The 24,488-nt window shown below is 39.6% G+C and overlaps 1 protein-coding gene across 1 annotated transcript in view; it reads left to right on the plus strand.

The window, feature by feature from the left end:
* Positions 1 to 421: 421 nt before the first annotated feature.
* Rnf128 (ring finger protein 128) overlaps positions 422 to 24,488 on the plus strand; it is a 109,383-nt gene continuing 85,316 nt past the window's right edge. Inside the window, exon 1 of the mRNA XM_037199470.1 lies at positions 422 to 1,119. Within this exon, the coding sequence (XP_037055365.1) occupies positions 711 to 1,119 (409 nt within the window). The 5' untranslated portion in view covers positions 422 to 710. The remainder of the gene's footprint in view (positions 1,120 to 24,488) is intronic.

A 24,488-nucleotide genomic window follows, 5' to 3' on the forward strand; every position in this document is an offset into this window, starting at 1 on the left:
GATAACAATGAACAAATATTTGATTGTCTACCATGGGCAAGGCACTGTACTCAAAGAGATTGTGAACTATTAAAGTATGTTTACTTCTAACGAGTAAATGAGGTAACAGAGGCTATTCCTTGGGGAACCTCCTCAGAAAGTAATTCACAAAATTGGAGAGGAAAAGGTAATAAAATCCTTTCTACTAGAGCCATAGCAATTAAAATTAGGGATTTTAACTTATTCCCAGCTCAACTGTTGATAGCATATTTCAGCAGGGCTTGGAAAACCAGTTTTGTGCTTTAAATATTCCAGGAGAGGTGACTTTCAGACTTGTCACGTGGGATTCCCGAGAGTCCAGTTCCTCATTCCAATCCACTCCGTGTTTATCAAAGTGCATTAGCTGGAACAGTAAGAAGGGAAAAATTCACTGCAGGAAGTCATCCTATCCTGATGATATGTAGAGTAAAATTGATAGTGTTAATTACTAAGATAGTCTGGCTAAAGGTTGTGTGTGTGTACAGTTGGAGGAGGGACAAGCAGAAGGGGATGTAGATAAAGTGAAAAAGAGCTGATGTATTCAGAGCTTACGTTGCTAGAGGTGAGATCAGTTACCTGCCTGCAACTGAAATTTCAAACTTCTGTTTAGAAGGGACGTTAGTGGACAATGGTGACTGATAGTTGGAAATATCTGCAGACATCTTAAGTGTTTATGACCAAATGAACAAGAAATGAATTGGAAGACTAAGAACAGTTTTTTTCATTGCCTGGCAATTTTTACCTTTTTACTTCAAAGTACAGCTTCGTTTTCAATGAATGCCTATGTGACTGTGACTTACTTCAATGAAACCAGCAATTATACCAAGACAGAAACATGTGAGTGTGGTGTCTACGGATTAGCCTCACCAGTGGCTAATGCTATGGGAGTGGTGGGCATCCCTAAGAACAACAGTAACTACCAAGCTTGTGACTACCACACCGAATTTACTAACACTGATAAGCCCTGGATCGCACTGATAGAAAGAGGTAATTGCACATTTTCTGAAAAAATTCGAACAGCGGGTAGAAAGAATGCTGATGCTGTTGTGATTTACAATGCTCCAGAGGCTGGCAACCAGACAATAGAGATGGCAAATTTTGGTAAGTAATGACTGATTCCCTAAGAGAATTAATGTTTTCGTGTGGTTTAAAACTGTATTCCCCATCTAGAATTCCTGTATGATCTGGCAAAGAAATGAAGTCTTACAATTTTACATTAAGTTTCCTGGCCCAACACAACCTGAAATTATTTTATTCTTAGTCAATATTTTTTAATTTGTTCCAAGGCCAGGAACAACTAATGAAAGGATCCCTATTTTCAGGTTTACATAGCTTTATTAGTTTCTTCAGCATGCATTGTGTAACTGCTTTTTAATATGCTGTACCTTTACCTCTGTCGACATTAAAATAACATTTTCATTTTGGGGTTATTTAAAATGTTTCAGTTGGATTCATTATCTCTGGACAATTGGTTGTATGTGTTTCCATGAAACTGTAAAACTGATCCATTTGTAATATTAGACAGTAGCAAATTGTAAGCTGGAGAAACTGACAGAGAGGAGTCTCTGACCCTGCTGTGTGCACGGAGATCTGAGTCTATCTAAGGGATGAATACATGCAAATGACTCCCTAAGAAATGTTTCCCATGAAAAAGTCCACAGCAGAAGAATTCTTACCAAAACTAAAGATTACCCTTGGAAATGTGTCTTCATGAGTTCATCAGTAAACCTACTTTATCAACTGTGTAAGGGAAGGTACTTCTGGGAATTCATGTTTTCATTTTGAAAAAAAGAATGACACTTAAAAGTAAATGGTTTTCATGGACTGGAGAGATGTCTTAGTGGTTAAGAGCATTGGCTGCTCTTCCAGAGTACCCAGGTTCAATTCCCAGAACCTACATGGCAGCTCACAACTGTCTATAATTCCAGTTACAGAGGATCTGTTGCCCTCACACAGACATACCTGCAGGCAAATCACCAATGAACATAAAATAAAAATAAATTAATTAAAAACTTAAAACATAAGAAAAAAGTCAATGGTTTTCTAAAACTGTGAAGAAGTAGACTTTAGAACCCAGTCATCTATACTGTGGGTGGGTATATGTATTTATTTACCCCAGACATAGCCAGAGGGCCTGCGAGAGAGGGTTATTATTTCAGAGAAAGAGCTGTAAGCAAATGAATACAGTATTTTGTTGTTTTTCACGGGCAAGAATTGTCTATAAGAAAATTAATGCAATCCCATTTAAGCAGAATTCAGAACCATAAAAAGAAAAACAATAAAACCTTGTTTAATAATAGAAGAGTTATACACTTGAAACATGGCAGTTTACTAACACTGTTATGAAATTGAGCTTCTTCTTTCTCTGACTATAGGTAACTCAGGTGAAGAAGCATTTCAGCAGTACAAAAATTTTAAAATTACACCAGGACTCTATTTGCTGTCTTTTGTAATATGCTCTAGGCATTGCTAGGGGTACAGCCGAGCACATTTCTTTTTCAAGCTAAAACAATCTCATTAGCCTCCCCTGAATGTTCTTATACTTTTATAAGTCCTTTGATCTTATAGAAATAAATTAATGCAGCTTTCTGGTGAAGATTGGAGATTAAACCTAGTCTAAAACAAACAAACAAACAAAAAATGACTTCCTTTTTTATTCAAGCTTCAAGATCAGGGCGTTCTGGGTTTCTTTGGCTGTGCACTACCATATTCTGCTATTGACTCTCCTCCTATTTTTAAAATACAAACAGTATCTAGTTAAATAGTAGTCCTAGTCTCAAAACTTTCTTTGCAAGTGTACAGTAGGGAGTAACATTGTGTGAAGTGTGAGTACCCCATTGCTGAATTTAAAATATTTACCAAGGGTTACTCATGGTAAGTCTCTTCAAAAGGCACGTGGACCATCATGTCAATATGTGACTCTGAACAGACTTTTTAACAGGAAGCAGCCATACTTATATGATACATATATGAGTGACAATAATTTCTTAAAGGTCCACCATTAGCCCTGTTTGGAAATTAAGCACAGCAAGCCAAGTACCATGATACACCCCTGATATCAGAACTGCTCAGGAAGCTGAGGCTCAAGAATGGAGAATTTGAGGACAATATAGGAAATAAAGTGAGAACTCCATCTCAAACCACATATAAAATAAAATAAGCACACTTTATAAAGTTAGCATAGCACCCAGGTGGCAGTGATACATGGCTATACTTCCAACACTTGCAAGGCTGAGGCAGGAGGATCATAAGTTCAGAGCCAGCCTGAACTACACCGTGAGATCCTTCTCAAAAATGAGGGAGAAAGGAGAGGGAAAAAGAGAGAAGAAAGGAAGAAGGAATGAAGGGGAGGAGGAGAAAGAAATAGAGAAAGATAAAATAGAAAAAAAAACAATGAGTGAAGTGAGGCAGGACAGAAACACTACTACAGTTAGATGGAAGAAGCTCTGCATTTCTGTTTATTGCACAGTGGGGACTTAAGATAGCAAGATGCTGTAAGCTGTATTAAAAGCAAAATAAGGATATGTTTATGGTTTCACCATAAAGAAATGATCAGTGTTTAAGGAGTTAGAGATTTACCCATACTTATGTATGTATGTATGTACATGGAAACATCATAAGTCACCACATTAATATGAACAACTTTTGTGCTTTTATGTGTCAATTTAAATAACAACCTAAACAATAAAATGTAGCAAAATCATAACTGTAGTAATTAACATTTATTGGCATATAACAATACACCTTTACTTCACTCAATGAATATTGTACTTTTAACAATGAACAATGTCAACTGTGAATGATTAAACCTGTAACTTCAGCTTTGCCTTTAGTAGTATTGTCACTGCTAACTGGTCTAGCCTTGCGTTTCTCCCTTCCTAGAAATGGCCCTCATATAGAAACTACTTGTGATGCAGTTGATAAATATAATTCAGAGCGGTTATTTCATAACATAAGGGAAAGTGAGTTTGTACTTGCCATCCTTTCCTTAGTGGTTTGTTCTATTTGCTTTGCCACAAAGGATGGAGGAACAATTCACCCTACCACAAAAGCATATAGATTGACCTTCCACCTTCCACCACCTCGTGCTTCATCAAAGCTGGAGACTACCATTTTAGAAAACCAATCTAGTCGCTGCAACCCATGCACCTGACCACTCCCTCCTCTTTGGTTCCTCCTCCCTTTCCTTCAGCTCATTTCTACTAGGACTGCCAAGTCCTACATCTTGAATAGTAAATGGGAGGGTTTAGAGGGAGGAAAATAAATGGAGAAATGATGTAATTATATTATAATCTTAGAAATAAAATTTAAGAAGCCTTGTAGTTTAAGATGTAGGGCTTATCACTCTTTTTTGTACAGCAAAAACCAAATGTGCACTTTTAGAAACCATGGAGCATCTCAGTAAGACTAGGCATGCTTTAGGGAATTTAAAGAAGCAGGACATTGGCCAACCATCTTATTTGGTTTGAAATTATGGCAATTCCCAGAATGTTGTCCTTTCAGTTCTAAAACCAGTAAGCTCCAGGGCAAAGCAGGACATATTGACCATGATATCTAGGTTTATTTTGGAGTTGTATGCTATCAGAAAGTCAGGAAAAGTTGTTGATGGTTTCTAAATAAGTTCTTTTATAAATGGCAAAGACCAGCCAGAGGCTAAAACCATCATTCATGAAAAAGCGATAGCCATTCACATTAGCTAGATAGGGGACTACTTAGTCATTTTTTGTGGCTTTGACATCGTTCACATTTAGTCCGTATTCATACATGATCACAATTTATTGCTACTGCCTTGATGCATCATGGTCACAGAATGACCTTCTCTGTTGCTGATACTCTATAAAATAATTTATCAGCAACAAGAAAAAGCAAGGCCAAACTGCTAGTGCCATGCTAAACTATGGACAACAGGGGGCCCTTATTTCTTTCCTGGTGACAATCCACTTTGTGCATGCCCATACAGTTGTATAAATGTGTTCTATCTCCCCAGTGTCCTTGTACATTTCTGTGCCTCCATGACCCATAGAGGCTGCCTCCATGGATGCAATAAACCTACAGGATTTTTCTGCACTCTTTGCTCGTCATAGTTTTGTGATACAGGAACCAAATATCCTTACTCCTTTGCCCTGGCTATTTATGTTCTTCATTTGGTATTTTTCTATAAGTGATAACTACAGCTAGAGGAGAGAGCTAAATAATACTAATACTAATAACAACAACAACAACAATAATAATAAATAATGTATGTCCTCATTCTTGGAGATAAACATCTAATGCAGTTCCTCAAGTCACTGTATATTTGACTTGGCATTTTTTTCTTTATTTTAAACATTTTGTGAATGTCATACAAGAGTACTGTACTCATATCATTTTCACCTCATACTGTCCCATAACTCCTCCCAATTCTCCCTCTATTCCCCCTCAACTTTAAGGTCTCTCCTTCAATTATAATTTTTACGTATCTATATACACATGCATAAAAAAAAGCAATCTGCTGAGTCCATTTAGTGTGCTCACATGTATTAGCTTCTAGGGATGACTACTTGGGGTTGGATAACCTATCAGGGAGCTCGTTCCTAGGAAAGACTGATTCTCCCTCTCTTCATCTAGGGGTTGAGCCTTGTACGATTTTTGTCATCCATGTTGGCACATCAGTTGGTGTTGTTATTGTGCAGGTTTTATTTAGGAAACTATACTGTCTTCATAGGTGCAACTTCTTGTCATTGGTGGAACACATTTTCATGACATTGGAAATAAGCTTACCTAGCCATAGAGTAAGGGCCCAATTTTTGTTTCAACTTTTTTTTTGAGATTATAATATATGTAGACGAATTTCTAAATGATCTTATTAATAGAAAACATGGAGCCAGATATAGGGGTAAAAACCTGAGAGAGATCAGAGAAATAGGAACAGCCACATGCTAACCTCACTGTGGGGCGTTTACCCACCACCCCCACAGCTTCCCAGAGTTTTCTTGAGTGCAATCAGCAGGAAATATTAGATAGAAGGATTTATGGCGGAGAATCTTGCGGAGATAAACAGATAGAAAATAAAGGATAGCCTTGCGAGGGCCTGGAACCTATTCCAACGGGCCCCGACTGTCTCTGGCCCAGGGTTTTTATAGAGACGCCAAGGGGGTGGAGCAAAAGACCTCCTCCCCCAGCACAGCCAAGTGCAGGCCATCTCAGACACCTGCACTCAGGCCCGTGGTCCTGATCATCCTCTATTCGGACCTGCTGGGTAAAGCCACGAGGAACCCCAGAACGGGCTCCCACACTTCACCTCACCAATTCTGCAGCTTCCAAAAGGCAAGTTACTTCCCGTCTACCCATGCCTATATGGCTTGCTGTTCTGCCATCTGATTTGCTCTCTCCAGCTACATCACTTCCTTTTCCTGCCCAGCTCTGTCACTTCCTGTCTGTCTGTACAGACCTCCAGGCCTCCACGGTTAACTAGTATTAGACTTTAAGGTGTGTTCCACCATGCCTGGCTCTGTTCCCAGTGTGACCTTGAACTCACATAGATACAGACAGATCTGTGCCTGCCAAGTGATAGGATTACAGGCATGTGCTACCATTGCTTGACTTCTATATAGTGGATGGCTTTTTCCTGTGATCTCCAGGCAAGTTTTACTGGGAGACACAGTATATCGGAGGAAACAATACATCACAAATATAATTAACAAAATTTCTCTTCCCTTTCCTCCCTCTAAAACCTCCCAAGGAGGGGTACCTCCTTGTTCATTTTCAAATTCTTTGCCTCCTTTTTTTTCTCACTAGGGAGATTAGAGATTTTAAGAATTTCTTATATATCTATTGGCAATTTATAGGTCTTCCTTTTAGAAATATCTGTTCGCTTCTATTATCAATTTTAACAGTAATTTATTTTCTTGTTGAATTCTTTTCATATTAGGAATATTAGCCCTTGGTTCAATTTATAACTTTCAAATGTTTTATTCTACTCTTCATACCAAACAAGCTCTTACCATAACTCATCCCCGTTTTTTGAGACAGAGTCACACATATTACAGGCTGCCCTCAAACTTACTATGTAGCCAAGGATGACCTTGAACTCCTGATCATCACGAGTGTGTGGAAGTCAAAGGACACTTGTGGGAGTTGGTTCCCTCTTTCCCCCCATGTAGGTTCCAGGGATTGAACATGGGTTATTATGCTTGGCAGCAGATACCTTTATCTACTGAGCCATCTTACCAGCCCACGACGTCTAAGAGTGCTTTCTAAACACTCCACAGACAGACACCAAATTCTATCCTAGATATACAGGAAAAGTCAGGACTCTGGAGCTATTTAAACTGAAATTTTAGGACATGTAAGTACTCACTTGCTGAACAGGCAAGTTTTTTTAAGGTAAATAAGCTATTTATGGATAAAATGCCTTAAGAAGTGCTTACATTTGAATGTAGTTTATGTCAGCAAAGTTAATAATTTGGGAAGGATAAACTAGTCCTTCTTATCTTTTTGACTGTGTCTAATGAAGTGAATTGCAGGGTAAGGTTCACAGAGTTTCAAAATCCTCAACACTCACCAATTTTAGAGCAACAAAATGTGTGGAAAGGAGGGTTTAATCAGAGTGGCAAACTTCCCACTGTATGAAAATGATTTTTATAGAAATGAAATGGAAAATAAAAACCATACTGTACAGATTAAATGAGAGGACAATAAACTCCCCAAGAAGAGCTGGACTTTACTATGTATATAAATAAGAGGGTAATCCAAATGAACTGACCAGTTCTGCCCCACATGAACTTTATGACATCATCCTCATTCTCAGGCCACCACAAGAGAGTCTAACTGATCTCCTTCATCTCAATCCATACCTATCCTGCAACCAAAGTTGCTTTGTGGGGGCAGGGTTTTGTGTCACCCACACTGATTTCAGAATTCTTTGTAGCTGAGGAGCACTTAGAACTCATGATCCTTCTGCTTCCACTTCTGGAGTGCTGAGATTCCCAGTCTGTGTACCACTATTCCAGTTTGTATGGTGCTGGGGATTGAACCCATGGCAGGCAAGCATGCAAGCACCTAAGATCCATTCCCAGCTCCCAAAATGGCTTTTCAGGAGAGGCAAGTCTCAGCTGTCTGCCATCCTGCTGTGTTGGAACCATCTTTCTAAGCCATTATTCATCCAGAAACCATCGGACTGTTGCCGGTCATCCTGACCTCGCCTCCTCACGCTGCTCCATTTCTACCCTCGGAGTACTAGCCACAGTGGGTTGTTTTCACTTCCCTATGTCCATCAAACTCTTTCCTGCCTTAGAACCTGAAGTTAACCTTTGACACTGCTTGACCTTCTCTCTTACATCTCAATCAGCATGAAACCCTGCTCATTCTACCTCCAACACCCTTCCTTCACCCGCCCCCCTTTTTCCCATCTATGCTGCTTTTAGCCAAGTCTAGGCCAGCATCATCTCTCACAGGAATCACTGCTGGCCTCCCAGCTGGTCTCCATGTGACTCTCATCCCCTACAGTGTCTGGGAAAGTGGCCTGAAAGAATATACTTAAGCCCAATTTTATTAGTATTCAAGTTTTCTTTATGCATGAGATAAAGTCTTACATTGTTGAGCTTCAGACACTGTGGTATTCTTTCTGCTGTGTGTGAGTGTGTGTGTGTGTGTGTGTGTGTGTGTGTGTGTGTGTGTGCACGTGCGCGTGCGCTTTGTGCTTGCATGTTTGCAAGTATACTCTCCTGTGCGTGCACATGTGGAGGCCAGAGGTTGAGCTTGGGTACCTTCTCCTGTTTCTCTCCACCTTGGTTGGTTTTCTTCTTTTGTTTTGATATTGTTACTTGGTTGTGTTTTTTTTCCTTTCCTTCCCTCCTTCCTTCTCCTCCTTCTTACTTTTTGAAACAAGGACTCATTGAACCTGGACCTTGCCCATTCCAATAGACTGGCTGACCAGCAATCCCCAGAATCTGCCTGTTTTAGCTCCCCCATAGTGCTGAAGTTATCCACATAGCCCATGACACATGGCTTATTATATGGGTGCTAGGAATCCAGTCTCGGGTCCTCATTATTGTGCAGCTAGCACTTTTCTCAGTGAGCTCTGTTTGTCACTTACCTTTCCCTCTGCTTGAGTAATTTATTATTGTTTTTTATCATAATGTTGACTCCAAAATGTCTATTACTACCAATCTAGTGCAAGTTAGTTACTATCATCCCCCAAAAGGACAATTGCAAGAGCTTCCAAACTGGGTTCCTTATTTCTAATCTTGGTATTCTCTGCCCCATTGCCAGAGTTATTGTCTACAGCTATGGGTCGGCTACACCATTCATCTCCTCCAAATGCCCAGGTGATTTTTTTATTCTTCAAATGAAATCTAAATGCTTCCACACCTTAAAGGATTTGCCTCGTTTCCCTTGGCTACTCCACTGACACAGCAAACCACTCTGCCCTCTCTAACCACACATCGACCACAATAACCAGCTAAGGATTTGTCCAAATTAGGAAGCTCTGCTTCATGAGCTCCTGTTGCTTGCTTTTTTTTCTGTCTGTGAATCCCAGTTTAAATATCTCTCCTAAGAGGTTTTCCTTTACCGTGTCCACATTTCCCATTCATTTTTACATTTCTTAAAACGTACAATTAATTGTCACTTGCTGATAGACTATCTACCCACTCAGACTGTGAGTTCTAAGACAATATAGACCATAAATGTCTTTGTATTTCTTTGGGCTCAGGCTGCAACATCAGCTTCACTCCTTGAAGAACAAAAGTTTAAGTCGGCGCTTCTCAACCTCTGGGTTGCAAATGACCCCTCTGGGCATCAAATGACCTTTTCACAGGGGTCACCTAAAACCATCGGAAAACACATATATTTACATTATAATTCATAATAGTAAAATTCCAGTTATAAAGTAGCAATGTAAATAATTTTATGATTGGGGGTCACCACGACATGAGTGAGAAACTGAATTAAAGGGTCACAACATTAGGAAGGTTGAGAACCACTGGTTTAAGAGCTTGGAGGGGAATTCCCCTCTGTAGACGAAAGGATGGACATAGTTAAGGGAAGCTGATTAGGTAAATTTAACCAACTATTGTGCTCGCAATCGTTGTCATTTTTACAGACATAAACTGTAAATGAACAATTTCTCTGCATGAAAACAGTATCTGATTAGATTGCTCCTGTGACTACCAACTCTGTTATCGACTCAGTATGTAACTTTTTAGACTTTTCCCATTTTTTCTACATACTCATGTCCAAAAACACTATATCTTTATGTCTTTATAAAATAATAATTGTTTATATAGCTTTGTTTTAGGTACCTGGACCAAAGCTATATAACTATTATTTATTTATAAAGACATAAAGATATAGTGTTTGTGGACCCTGTTTTCTACTGTGAGTTCTTCAAAGCATATATTTTCTTCATTTTAAAACTGAAGAATGAAGAATATTTTGTCAGGGCCTAAAGATGTGTTTTGTTTTGCTTTGTTTCTTGTTATTTTTGAGATATGATCTCACTGTGTAGTCCTGGCTTACCTGGAACTCACTTTGTAGACCAGGTTGGCCTCAGACTCAGATCCTCCTGCCTCTGCCTCCTGAGTGCTGGGATTAAAGGCATGTGCTGCCCACCACCACCACCACCAAGCAAGATGTGTTTTATTTTTATTCTTTAACATAGTCTTTGCTTAACTTTTGGCATATTCCACCTAAATTAATGTTTTATTTATTATATTATTGCCATCTGTTTAGCCTGTTAGTTTTCCTCATAATTACTGATAATTAGAGAAGAGTGTGTATATGTGTGCACATATACAGAGTAAATGTGTCAGGAAGACTATACTAACTAGTTTAATGCTTCTTAAATGTTCCTTCACTCTCTTTTCAGCAGCCTTTGCTTCCTACATCCTTTCACCCACCCATCCTTCCTTCCTTTATGAGTCAAATATTCCTATCCTAGGCAGCTAGGACTCTGACTAGATTGTATTGCATCAATCTCTATCTATATTTGCAAGCTCTATGACTTACTCATTCAGGGAATTGCTAATATATTCATAGGTCATGTTGATAAGGCAGCCCCAGGCTTTTTATTTAGTTATTAATTTTAAATTAACATACACAGTATTACATTTCACAGGGGCATTTTTTTTTACTGGATAGATTCTTCTCATACAATGCGTCCTGACCACAGTTTCCCCTCCCTCTACTCCTCCCAGCTCCCCCTACTCCCCTCTTCCCTGGATCCACTCCCCCTCTGTCTCCCATCAAAAAAGAGCAAGCCTCCAAGAAACGACAACCAAACACAACAAAACAAGATACAATAAGACAAGGCAAAAACCTCATATCAAGGCTGGACTAGGCAACACAATAGGAGGAAAAGAGTCCCAGGAGCATCCAACAGACTCAGAGACACACCCACAAAAACACCAAGCTAACAGCCGTAATATATACACAGAGGACCTGGTGCAGACCCTTGCAGGCCCTGTGCTTACTGTTTCATTCTCTGTGAGCTCATATGAGCCCTGCTTAGTTGATTTTGTAGGGTGTGTTCTCTCACAGGGGAATTTTCAGTTTTTCATTGATTCTTTTTCTCCATGTACTTCTCCATCCCCAGCTCCACCTTGTACCCTTCCATTCTCCAAAAGCTTCTTTCCAGTTTTATATCTCATGTGCCCTATTGTTCTCCTTTCTTCCTTCATACCCACCATTCTTAGTCTCTGTCTTAGTTACGGTTTTATTGCTGTGAAGAGACATCATGATCACAGCAACTCTTATAAAGGGAAACATTTAATTGGGGTGGCTTACAGTTTCAGAGGTTTAGTCCATTATTGGCATGGCAGGAAACATGGTGGCATGCAGGCAGACTTGGTGCTAGAGAAGTAGCTCAGAGTTCTACATCTTGATCTACAGGCAGCGGGAAGAGACTGTGTACCACACTGGGCATAGCTTGAGTTTATGAGACCTCAAATCCTGCCCCCACAGTGACACACTTCCTATAACAATACCAAACCAACTCCAGCAAAGCCATACCTCCTAATAGTGCCACTCCTTATGAGTTTATGGGAGCCAATTGCATTCAAACTAGTCCATTCCCATCTGTGGTCCCCATAAGCTTGCAACAACATCATAATGCAAAATGCATTTAGTCCAACTTCAAAAGTCCCTTTAAAATAGTCTATAAAAGTCCAAAGTCGCTTCTGAGACTCATGGTAATCTCTTAACTGTAATCAAATAAAAAATCAGATCACATACTTCCAACATGTAATGGCACAGGATAGACATTACCATTCTAAATTGAAGGAAAGGGAGAATAGTGAGGAAATACCGGAATATAGCAAGACTGAAAACCAGCTGGGCAAACTTCAAACTCTGTATCTCCATATCTGATGTCAAAGCACCCTTAAGATCTTTAACTCCTTTTATCTTTGTTGACTACAACACACTTCTCTCTTTTGGGCTGGTTCCACTTTCTGTTAGCAGCTCTCCTTGACAAGTATTCCATAGTTCTGGAATCTGCAACATCTTAGTGTCTCCAAGGCCATCCAGGATTCACCCTCTGAGCTTCACACGTGGCATCTGGGCTTCCATGCAGGGACACCCCTGCCAAACACCTGCTCTCAGTGGCTTTCATTAGTCATGGAGGGAGATTCCATAATGCCTTTTTTCTAACCTTGACTCTAAAGCCAGAACCATGTGGTCAAAGCTGCCAAGTTCTGCAGTTTGTTGGAGCTAGAACATGTCCCCCATGTTCAGTTACATCTTCAGCTTTATGTTATTGATGATTTCCTACACTACCTAAGCTTGCCTGTCCTGGAGCTTGCTCTGTACATCAGGCTGGCCTTAAACTCGGAGATCTGCTTGCCTCTGTTTCCTGAGTGCTGGGATTAAAGGTGTGCACCACCATGCCTAGACCTAAATTCTTTAATTCCTTTTCACAATTTGGAAGCTTAGCTGAGTGGAGTCTTGCCCTGAGGTCACCACTCCCTTTATTCCATTTAATATCTTTCATCTGTTTATCTCCTTGAACACAGGACTTAGCTCCATTCCACTTCCTGGTGCCCCTTTTCTCCTCAAATTGTACATTTTATATTTTTTCCTTTCTCATCTTGCTCCTTTTCATTATAGATCTTCATAAAATTGAACACTAATAACCACACAACAGAGTCAATCCTAGGCTGTTTTGAGATTTCCTCTACCAACAGAATTAATCTAAAATGGTTCAATTTAGCCTCAGGCAAACTTTTCAGACAAAGGCAAAAAGCAGCCACATTCTTTTCCAAAATATTACAAAAACAGTCTCTAGGCCACACACTCAAATTCTTCTCCTTTGAAACCTCCTTAGCCAGACCCCCACAATTCAAATCACCCTCAGCACCACTGTCTTCCATGCTCCTACAGCATTCCACTGCTTTCCTAATCCAAAGTACCAAATTCTACATTCCTCCAAACAAAAACATAGTCAGGCCTATCACAGAAATCCCCCAGTCCCTGGTATCAACTTCTGTCTTAGTTGGGGTTTTATTGCTGTATAGAGACACCATGACTCCTGCAACTATTATAAAGAAAAAACATTTAACTGGGGCTGCCTTACAGTTTCAGAGGTTTAGTCCATTATCATCATGGCAGGAAGCATGGCAGCATGCAGACAGACATGGTGCTGAAGAAGGGGCTGAGAGGTCTATATCTGGATCCACAGACAGCAAAAGGAGACTGTGTCATACTTTCTCCAACAAGGCCACACCTACTCCAACAAGGCCACACTTCCTAATGAGACCATTCCCTGTGAGCAGGTGGGGGCCAATTACACTCAGACTACCACAGTCTCCCTCCCAGCTGCAAGCCTATACCTAAACCCACTCCTACTCAGGTACATACATATAAATGTTATAAGCTAAGATCTGTATATGAGGAGAGAGTATGCAATTTTTGTCTTTCTGAGTCTTGAGTTAATTTGTTTAATAGTTGGCAGTTCTGTTCATTTTCCTATAAGCAGGCATTTTAATTGTGGCACCTCAAAACAATGCATCTTCAAAGGTAACAAATGTAACAGGTGAGAACAACAGGGCTTTTGAAATAACTGTGCAAGAGTGCATTGGGGAATCGTGTTTCAAAGCATCCCTTTTCAGAGCATGTTAGCAAGAAAGTAGTTCACTTATTTTCATGTCCTGCTTTAAGTACATAAAGGATGAATAATAAAGTGATGTCAGTAACTTTTTAGATTTATATAATATGTTAATCCAAATATTAAATATTAAGTCTTCTTAACATGACCTATGTAATAACTTCACAATGCAATAAAAAAAAAAACTTCATGCCCAAAGAACTAATTCATTGACATCTTTGGGAGGAAAACAAGGCACAGGGAAATGAAACCTTGCTTTAAAATTCACTTTCTGCCCATTCTAATTCTTATTTTCATTTCTCATTATTGTCACATAATTGAAGCTCTTAAGTTCTTTCAATATTGCACCTGTGAAAAAAATCAATCTGAATGATGGAAAGATGGCCCAATGATATAAAGTACTTGCACAGCACTTACAAAGCCCTAAGATGCAATCCCCAGTACCACAAACAATAAGAAAAGAAAAATACCTGTTTTTCCACTTTGTGAGGACAATTGTTAATATTAAGTACTCTGTAAGTTGTGTGTCAAGTATTCTAAGTGTGATAATCTCAAGAACAATTTGAAGTCCTCGTATCAGCATGTTCATTTTATACAGAACAGAACTAAGATTCAGACAAGCTGATAGACTTCTCCCATGGAAACGGAGCCAGTAGGTTTCAAATACAAGGTCTGAAACCTGATATCCTGACCCCATACACCATACTTTAATTATTATACAGCATATACCATGCAAAGCACTACAAATTGGTACAGAAACATTATGGCCTTCAAAGGGGGAAATGTAGCAAGAGGAAATGATAATTATACAAACTGCTAGAAAGCAGAACATTGAATATTGATTATTAGAGTTGAAGAGGTTAAGAGAATGTGAATTGAGAGTGTTGGAAGGGTTATAAATATGGGAGTTCAGGCTATAAATGATGGTAGCATGAGCTGGTAAGATAACTCAGCTATGCAAGGCTGATAACATGAGTTTGAGTCCCAGAACCCATGATGGAAGGAGAGAATCAACTCCCGAAAGTTGTGGTCTGACCTCCACATGAGTACTGTAGCACATGTGTGCCCATACTTGCATGTATATATGTATAACATACATAAATACACACATAGTAATAATAATAATAATAATAATAATAATAATAATAATAATAAATAAAGATGGCAATGGTTAACTCAAAGATCAGTACTGGGGATTTGAAAATGAAAGAGTTTTAGTAGACAATGAGAAAGATTTCAGAGGTTGCCTAGACAGGGCAATGATAATGTTGAGAGTATGCATGACAATGAGGTAAAAAGATAGAATGGAGACAAAAACCCTGAAGCTGAGTCAATGGAGGCTATAGTGCTGTCTTATGGTAGACTCAAGGTGAGGGACTCATTGTGATACCATTGACAACGTCGTGAATAAAAGTAAAACTGAAGGCATGTAGTGGTCCATGGCTAGTCAGGAAAGCAAGAGAGTGATGAACTCAAATACAATGAGTCTTCAAGAAACAGAGATCTTATTCATTAGGGTGAGGGAAAATAGTAAAAGTAGAAAAGAAAAAGCAGTATGGAAAGGGAACATTCTAGAAAATTAGTCAAATTAGTTTCAATTTGAAGCAGTAACTAAGAACAAAAATGAATGTGAGGATAGGGTAGCTCCAGGGTAAAAATTCAAATGACACTCTGGACCAAAGTTGTCTCACACAAGTTTGAGACTTGGTTTACTGGTGTAAAAGGTTACCAGTATGTGTTAAAAAAAAAAAAGAATTATTTACATGAGATTGGGCCAGTAAAAAGGTTCATTGGGGAAAGGCACTTGTTTTTTTGCACACCATGAAGATGTGTTTCTGCCAAGGCACCTTCTGATTGGTTTAATAAAGAGCTGAATGGCCTACAGCTAGGCAGGAAGAGGTTAGACAGGACTTCCGGGCAGAAAGAGAGAACTGGAGATGAATCTAGACATGGAACGGACACCAGAGGACATGGAGAGAAAACAGGAGGTGCAAGATGGAAGAGAGGTAAAAAGCCACAAGGCAAAATGTAGATTAATAAAATGGATTAATTTAAGTTATAAGAGCTAGTGGGACAAGCCTAAGTAAGCTATAGGCTGAGCTTTCAGAATTAATAAGTCTCCACGTTGGTTTTTGTGAGCTTCCAGCCCACACACACACACACACAAAAAAAAAATCCATTTACACATGGTGTCCAATGTGGGGCTCGAACCCACAGCCCTGGGGTTAAGAGTCTCATGCTCTACCAACTGAGTTGGGCACCATGTGTAGCAAGCTTTTTGGACCACCACCCCCTAAATCATGACACAGGAACGTATTATTAATTATGAAAGCTCGGCCTTAGCTTAGGCTTGTTTCTGACTAGCTCTTATAACTTAAGTTAACCCATTTCTATTCATCTATGTGCTGTTGTATGGTTTGTGACTTTTACCGCTCCTCCTGCATGTCCTGCTTCCTCTATAACTGACTAACAACTCCTCTCTTCTTCTCCAAGACCTTTCTGTCCCCAGAAGTCCTGCCTAACCTCTTCCTGCCTAGAAGGCACCTTCTTCATAGTATAAAAAAAAGATTATCCCCGACAGGCACTTGCTGCCAACCTGAGTTTGATCCTTCGGACCTACATGAAAGAAGTAAAGAACTGACACCCACAGTTTGTCCTCTGACCTCCATGGTAGCACAGTGGCGTGTGTGAGTGCCACACACAAGCACACGTGCATGCACACACGCACACACACACACTTTTAATTTTTAAAAAGAAAAGAAAGATGAGAAACAGCAGGCACTCTTGAAGATGCTGAGAAGGACAAGAGCTGAGTATCTCTAAGATTAACAGAAGAACATAATCCAGAAGGCTTCGTGCCTACCTGGAATGCACCTGGCAGACTGCATGTCACAAGGATGCAAGAGAAGCATGTTGATGGCACAGAGCAAGGACAGAGGTGGGTATGGATGGGAGCACAGTGGGAAGCAGTGGAGTGGCCTGAATATGGAAGGAACCCACATGAAGTTTTGAACGGAGCTGCTGTAAAGCTGTAATCCAGGCACAAGTCAGTCCTTGACTTGGGTGCTACCTGGGTATCTGGAAGGATGTTGCATAGCAGTAGGAAATCATTATAAAGACTGAGCTGATGATAGAGCTCTCTAGAACCATTTTAATAAATCACACATTCTGAGAAATAATATTTATTGTGACTAGTGGTAATTACCTATCTTTGCATGGAGAAGATTAGAATCTTTAGGAAAAGAAGTTTAGTTACGACCTTCAGATGTCAAAATTGCTGTCATTAAATGCTTGCATTCCATTATTGTGTTCAAACCAATCTACATTTCCTTATGTGTATTTTTAGCTTTTAAATGGAAATGTAAATTGAGTTCTTTTCCTAAAGCAGTGGGTTCAGCTGAGGAGGAGTGTACAATCAAGGAGGATGCTTGACATTATTTTAACCCTAGAAATGTCAACATGGGTCAATTAACTATTTTTCAGAAATGGCTTTTCAACTGGTGTTAATAGCTAGTACTTAATGCTCAGTAACTTATAGACAGAAACATCTGCTGCAGCTAGAGGCCACCATGATGAATTTATACAAACAGGCAGGCAAATATTCTTAGAAAATTAATCTTGTCTGAAAAGCCAGGAACGTGACAAAAGGCCACATTTACCAAAATGCTTTCTAAGACATTCTTGTCTTATGGATTCATTGTTTTTAAGTTTTTGAAGTTCGCTTACCGAGGAGCAGGTTTCCTTAGGGCATTCTCATACACACTGAGTCGCCCTCCGTGGCCTCTCCCCCTCGGAGTGGCTGCTCCCCATCCGCACTTGGACCCTTCCACTTCACATGTATGCATATGGAAGTGTGTGGAGGCCATGAATCTAGAAAGGGACTCATGAGAGGACAAAAGTGGGGAGAATAATAAGGACACATGGGACATGTGAGAACTTTTGTAAAGTGAACGTAGACAAGAGACTAGCAAATGGCATTTTGGCTGAAGGAAGATCTATAGTTTGACCATTTCATCCTTGTTCCCTCGAAAAGTGCCTCCATAAGTGCAAAGTAGAGAAAACCTAAAGAGAAATCCTAGGCTCTAACCTGACTCGTATTACCACAGATACTTATGCCTCCTGGGAGGCTAGCAGGTGAAGAGAAGCCCTAGGGTAGAGGCTCTGGGGAGGCATGTTCTTGTTTACTTATCTATAGACTGGGTAACATTGGCCAGCTCTGTAGCGGGCTGCTAGGAGGAACTCTCACAGGGAGAGCAAGTGCTGCCTGACAATAGGGTTTTTAATATGGCTTTTTTAAAAAAGAAGAAACATACATCATGTTTTAAAAGCGAGAATGCTGTGCCGAGTGTAATAAAAATACAGGCCTGTAATTCTCCCACTCAGGAGGATGTGGAGTTCACAGACACTGTTGGATACACAGCCCTGGCTATATGAGGACCTGTTTCAAAATAAATAGGAGCTGCAGAGATGGCTCAGAGGTTATGAGTACTGGCTGCCCTTCCAGAGGAACCTGGTTCAATTCCGGGCACACAGCTCACAACTGTCTGTAAGTCCACTTCCAGGGAATCCATCTCTCTGTCTCTCTCTGTCTCTGTCTCTGTCTGTCTGTCTCTCTCTCTCTCTCTCTCTCTCTCTCTGTGTGTCTGTCTCTCTCTCTGTCTCTCTGTCTGTCTCTCTCTCTCTCTCACACACACACAACCCACAGAAAAAAATAAAAATAAAATCATGTAAAAATAATAATGAAAAATAAAAAACATAATTTCAAACAAACATAAGTAAATAAATAAAGCTAAAATGCAATGGTTTACTTATTTAGTCAACAAATATTTCTGAGAGCTGACTCTTTGTCAGACAGTGTTATCTTAAGTTTTCATTCCATAGTGCTATCTCTGAGGCTTCAAATATGCTTTCTACCAAATATAGGACAAAGTGTAACTCGGGGCAAGAGTTTTCTAGTGAAACAGACTTAATCTCAAACCTGCTACGACTTTCTTGTTGTTTTAGTTTGTTGTTGTTGTTGTTATCCATGCTGTGTGATCTCAGACAAGTTACTTAACTTTGCTGAATTTCTGTTAACAACTGAGCCATCTTTCCAGCCCAGATTTTAGGTATTCTCATATGTGTACTAATTATTTTTGGATTGCTAATTATCGTCGGCTCATGGGCTAAACTTCAAAGGATATCAGGCTCTCAGCCTAGTTCAGCAATCCCTTCTGTGAGAGCCCTGCCTAGTGGGTACTTCTTTCCTGCCTCAGTTCTTTCAGAGCCCAGTCACTCATTTTCTTCCGTGAATAGCTCAAGTTTCTCCAAAGTCATTTTCCAAATACTCTGCCTCTAACTTTCCAATGCTTTTCTTTGTTATGCTTCCTTGAACAAAGTAGGACAACTTGAAGTTGTTTTCTATTTTTTCTACGTACTTTAGTATCCAGTCAGTTTCTGATCAATAGAATTGACATAGCTGTTTTCTAATCAATAGTAGAATGCGAATTTCAATGTTTAGGCCATTTTCTTCTATTGATGGAATAGGAGCCAGGCCTTCTGCCTTTTAAAAATAACTTTAGCTTTTGTGTATGACTGTGGAGAACAAGTACAAAGCCTTGCAATACTGGGCAAATGCTCACCGCTGATAGACAGTCCCAGCCCATGAGAGCTTTCACAATTTGTGTATTGGAGAAGGATTTGGGGGCCAGTCACTTAAATAATGATTGGCCAGGGAAGGTGGACAGGAATCTATCCAACAAGATTTCCATCTCTACTAAAAATGATATTTAAACATTCTTAAACAACATTTAAAAAAATATTTTATTGGGTGTATGGGTGTTTTGGCTACATGTATGTCTGAACACTATGTGCATGCAGTACCTGTATCAGCCAGAAGAGGGCGACAGTTCTTCTGGAACTGGAGTTGAGACAGCTGTGAGCCAACAAGTGGGTGCTGGAAATTGAACCCTGGTTCTGTGGAAGAGTAACCAGTGCTCTTAACTGCTGAGCCATAAGTCATGTATCCTTAAAGTAGCATTCTTTGGGATCTTAAAAGCTATAGGTTTGGGGGCTGAAGAAATGGCTAAGTGGCTAAGATTACATGCTGCTCTTGCAGATTACTGGAGTTTGGTTCCCAGAACATATGTTGAGAAACTCACAACCACCTGTAACACCAGTTCCAGGGAATCCAGTGCCCTCTTCTGGCCTCCACAGGCACTGCACTCACATTCACAACCCACTTCCCACAAACACACAGACACACATAATAAAATGAAACTTTAAAAGCTATATATCTTTGTGTTTCTATTTAAACAACATATATTTCTAGGGAAAAAAACCTTCATAACTTGGCTAACACCATAGCAAGGATTAATTCACTGAAAGAAATCTGATCATTTATCTCAGTCAATCTAGCTCTTAGGCTACCAACAGATTGAGTACAATCTCACTGATCCCTGAATAAATGCAAGTGAGTAAATTAGACTATGAAAATGAGTAAATAAAGGACAGACATTATTCAGAGATAAGGGTACGTACTTACATAGCATTGTAAGGCTCTGGGTTCTGTCCCTAGCACCACAAAGGACGAATAAGGCAGAAAGTGAAGTTCTCTCCTTCTTGACAAAAACTAAATATTACCTCCTTCATGATTTTATCTACAGTGATGTGAGTGCGATACTATCCAACATTTTTAGGTTCCTCCGCTTACTGACGCTTGACTAGCTACTAACAGTGTTCATTTTTATCTCTGGCTGCTCCCCCTGCAACTATTTGGTGCCTCATCTTTAGCTGGCAGTCAGGGACATGACTTCTTTGTTAGGCTGCTTCTATATAAAGCTCTGGCAAGAGGAACTGCATAGATTGCCACCAGTGATCCACATAGCTGCGTCGAGTGCTGCGCCCACACAGGGTCACAGAGTGAGGGAAGCAGAGTGCAGCGCAGCTCTCGTTCCACTGCACTTATTATGGAGTTAATGTTACTCTTCCACAATAAGCTATTGTCAGCGTAGCAATCTGCACCACCCTATGGGAAATTGGGTAGAGCATTTAAAACTTCATTCATTCTTATTACTATTCACGCTTAAAATGGGAGATTAGCACATAGATGAACAAGACGGCGTGAGGAGATGATTAAGAACCTTCAGAGAATAAAAGCCATTCTGAGCAGTAGATAAAAGTGACTGTTTCCTGAAAACTGTAGATCCAGCAGTGCGTCTCCCTAGATATATTTTAGTGGCAAGTCATTTGTGTTCTTGTATTGATTGAAAATAGTAAAGCTGCATTTGCATTTTGTTAAACATTTAAGGAGGATGGAGAGATGGCTCAGCAATTAAGAGCATTTGCTGTTCTTCCAAGGGACCCAAGTTTCCCAGCACCCACATCAGGCGGTTCACAACAGCCCGTAATTCCAGATGAAGGGGATTCAAGGCACTCTTGTGGCCCCCCAGGCACATTCACAAACCTGCACAGGCACACATACACAAATATAAAAAAGAGTTTAAGAAGAAGGCCTGTGTGACAGAATATGTCTGAACTACAGAGAGATAGACATACAGACAGATAGATATTCACAGACATACTCAGTAAGGTCACCAAAGCTAATAAAATACAGAAATCTGAAACATATATGCAAATCATTTGAATTATAGATACAGTTTGTCTTTTGAACATGAATACTTCCTGAAATGCCAGGAAAATATTTTTCCTGTACAAGATTACTTCTTCCAGTTTGCTACTTAGATATAATATAAATTTCTTCTCATCATGGAATGAATACTAGCCTATTCCCCAATAGTGAAATATTATTATATTCTAAAATCCCCAGTATAGAGCTATCCAAGTAATTCTGTTTTCAGAAGATCTTACTATATTTGAAAATAATTTCCTAATGAAAATAGAGTTGTGCTTTCTTCATTCTTGTATGCTTGGACATTGGAAAAGTTAAATTTACAAGAACATCTCCCTCATTCACTTGTAACAATACATATTAGCTGGATAGCCCACTAATATGACCCTGAAGATGTAAGCAAGCCACAGCCCATCAGTCATTATTCTGAATCCTCAAATAAAAGCCAAGTACAAATATTAATAAAAATGTCTCTCTTAAGTGATAATATCTCATGAATTTGCTACTTTAGCCGAACTATGACTTGATCTATGATTACTTATTATTATCAATCCTAGGATTGAACACAGGACCTTGCACTTGGTAGGCAAGTGCTTTACCACTGAACTACATGCCCAGGCATATAATTACACTTTACAACACACAGTTATGCTGGGGAGACGGTGCCACATGTAAAGTACAGAGGACAAGCCTGATGACAGTAGGACAAGAAACTGAGTAGGCATTGTGGCTCACCTATGAACCCAGTGAATAAGAGCTTGGGAAGTGGGGGCAGTACATCCTTGGGACAAGTTGGCTGGCCAGACTACCCAAGACAGTGAGTTTTGGGCTCAGTGAGATGCCCTATTTCAATATGGAAGGTACAGAGTGATTGAGAATATAGTGTCAACCTCCTCAGGCACACACACACTCTACATACTCATGTGACCATACATATACATATACTACATGACATACATATACAGAACCAAACACCAACGAAGAAAACACAATGTAATGGTGATTTCATTATGTTTTGTTTTGTATTCATTTGCATCATTTTCTTCCTTAATTTTTTTTTGTGAAAACGTTTGTATTTTCATAGTGTAATGACCTCAGAGAACTTTTGAAAAATTATCCTTACCAGGTTATATATCCTGTGTTATTTTTTTTCATTACTATGCCAAACAGCTGAGATCATCAGCTCACACAGAGAAACAGCTGGCTTAGATCAATGTTTTCAGAGCTTCTGGTTCACGGCAGTTCGATTCCATCGCCTCTGGGCCTGGGGCAGCACATGAGAGCAGTAAGCACACGAGCAAAGCAGCTCATCTCGCAACCAAATGTGCAAGGGAGGAGGACGAATGAAACGGACTCAAAGATGTCCCATAAGGCCCGCCCTTTTAAAAGAGTTTCTACTTCTCAATAGTGCCGGGCTGAGGAGCAAGCCTATGTAGCACATGATCCCATGGAAGACACTGAACACCTAAACTGCAACAGACAGTACTAACTTGCCCTTTAGATAAGTGACTATTCAGAATCAAAGACCATTGGAGCCTCTTGCTTTTGACCAAACAAAATGGCAAGACCAAAAAAAAAAAAAAAAAGAATCACGCTCACAAATGTACTTTTACATGCATTTAATTACTTCAGAAATTGTATCATGAATTTTGAGAACATAAAGAGTAAACTATCATATAAACCCAGTTCCTTCAGTCTAGTAATTCCTGTGATCCTTGAATCAATTTGACCCTGGTGTTACATAGTGCTAACATTAATAGCCAAAGGAAAGAAGTGAAAATCAACACAAATGAAAAAGCAAGTTTCTATAGACCTAAGCACTGAATCTCCATCTGTTCTTTTCACTGTTAACATGGCCTAAGCAACTGAGAATGCTCTTCTAGGAAACACAGGGAACTATGGTCTAATTGAGGAAATTGACTTAAGAGAGTACAGAAGATTTGTCAGTGTGCTAAAATGAAAAGCCTTTGACTCTCAGGGGTGTGGAAAGCCTATCTGAGTGCCTTAGGGAGAATTCATAAAGAGAATACCCAATTGTGTTCTCATCAGTTGTGATTTCTGAGTGTCAGTTGGAGTAGAGAAATAGTAGCTTCTGTAAGTTTAGTCTGACTTTGTGATTTGCCTCTTCAGAAGATATAAGCAGGGTGTATGGTAAACCTAATATGATGTGTGAGCTCTACACATTTTATTGGGAAGAAAGGCTTTGGGAAGACACTTACTTATTAGTTGCCTTACCATACAGGACTCAATATGATATTTTAATCCATGACAAATATGTGAATAATTTCTGTAAAGAAATTCTGAGTTTAATTTCCTACTATCCTACATAATACAAATTCTCACTTATGGGCCTGTGAGATGGCTTATGGGAAAAGGCACCTAAGGCCAAACCTGACAGTCGGAGTCCATTACCTGGGACTCACATATAACCTATGAGAAGAGAGCCAACTCCCCAAAGTTGTCCTGAAACATCCACATGCCATGTGCAATCTGACACACACACACACACACACACACACACACACACACACACACACTTAATTAAATGAGACTTTAAAATGCCCACTTATGTTATAGTAATACGTGCTTATTTATAGAAGTAGGCCTTGGATTCCCTCCCGTTTGGAGAGGAGGGTGTGGCAGTGGAAATAGATCTTATTTAAGTTTATCATACATTCCTATTTATAGCTTCTGAAGAGGCAAATTCTCCTTATGAATATTCCCCTAAGGCACTCAGATGGTATCATTTTTAATAACATAGTATTTTTATTAATTCTT

The sequence above is a fragment of the Peromyscus leucopus genome, chromosome X (genome assembly GCF_004664715.2).
Source record: "Peromyscus leucopus breed LL Stock chromosome X, UCI_PerLeu_2.1, whole genome shotgun sequence".
Classification (NCBI taxonomy): Eukaryota; Metazoa; Chordata; class Mammalia; order Rodentia; family Cricetidae; genus Peromyscus; species Peromyscus leucopus.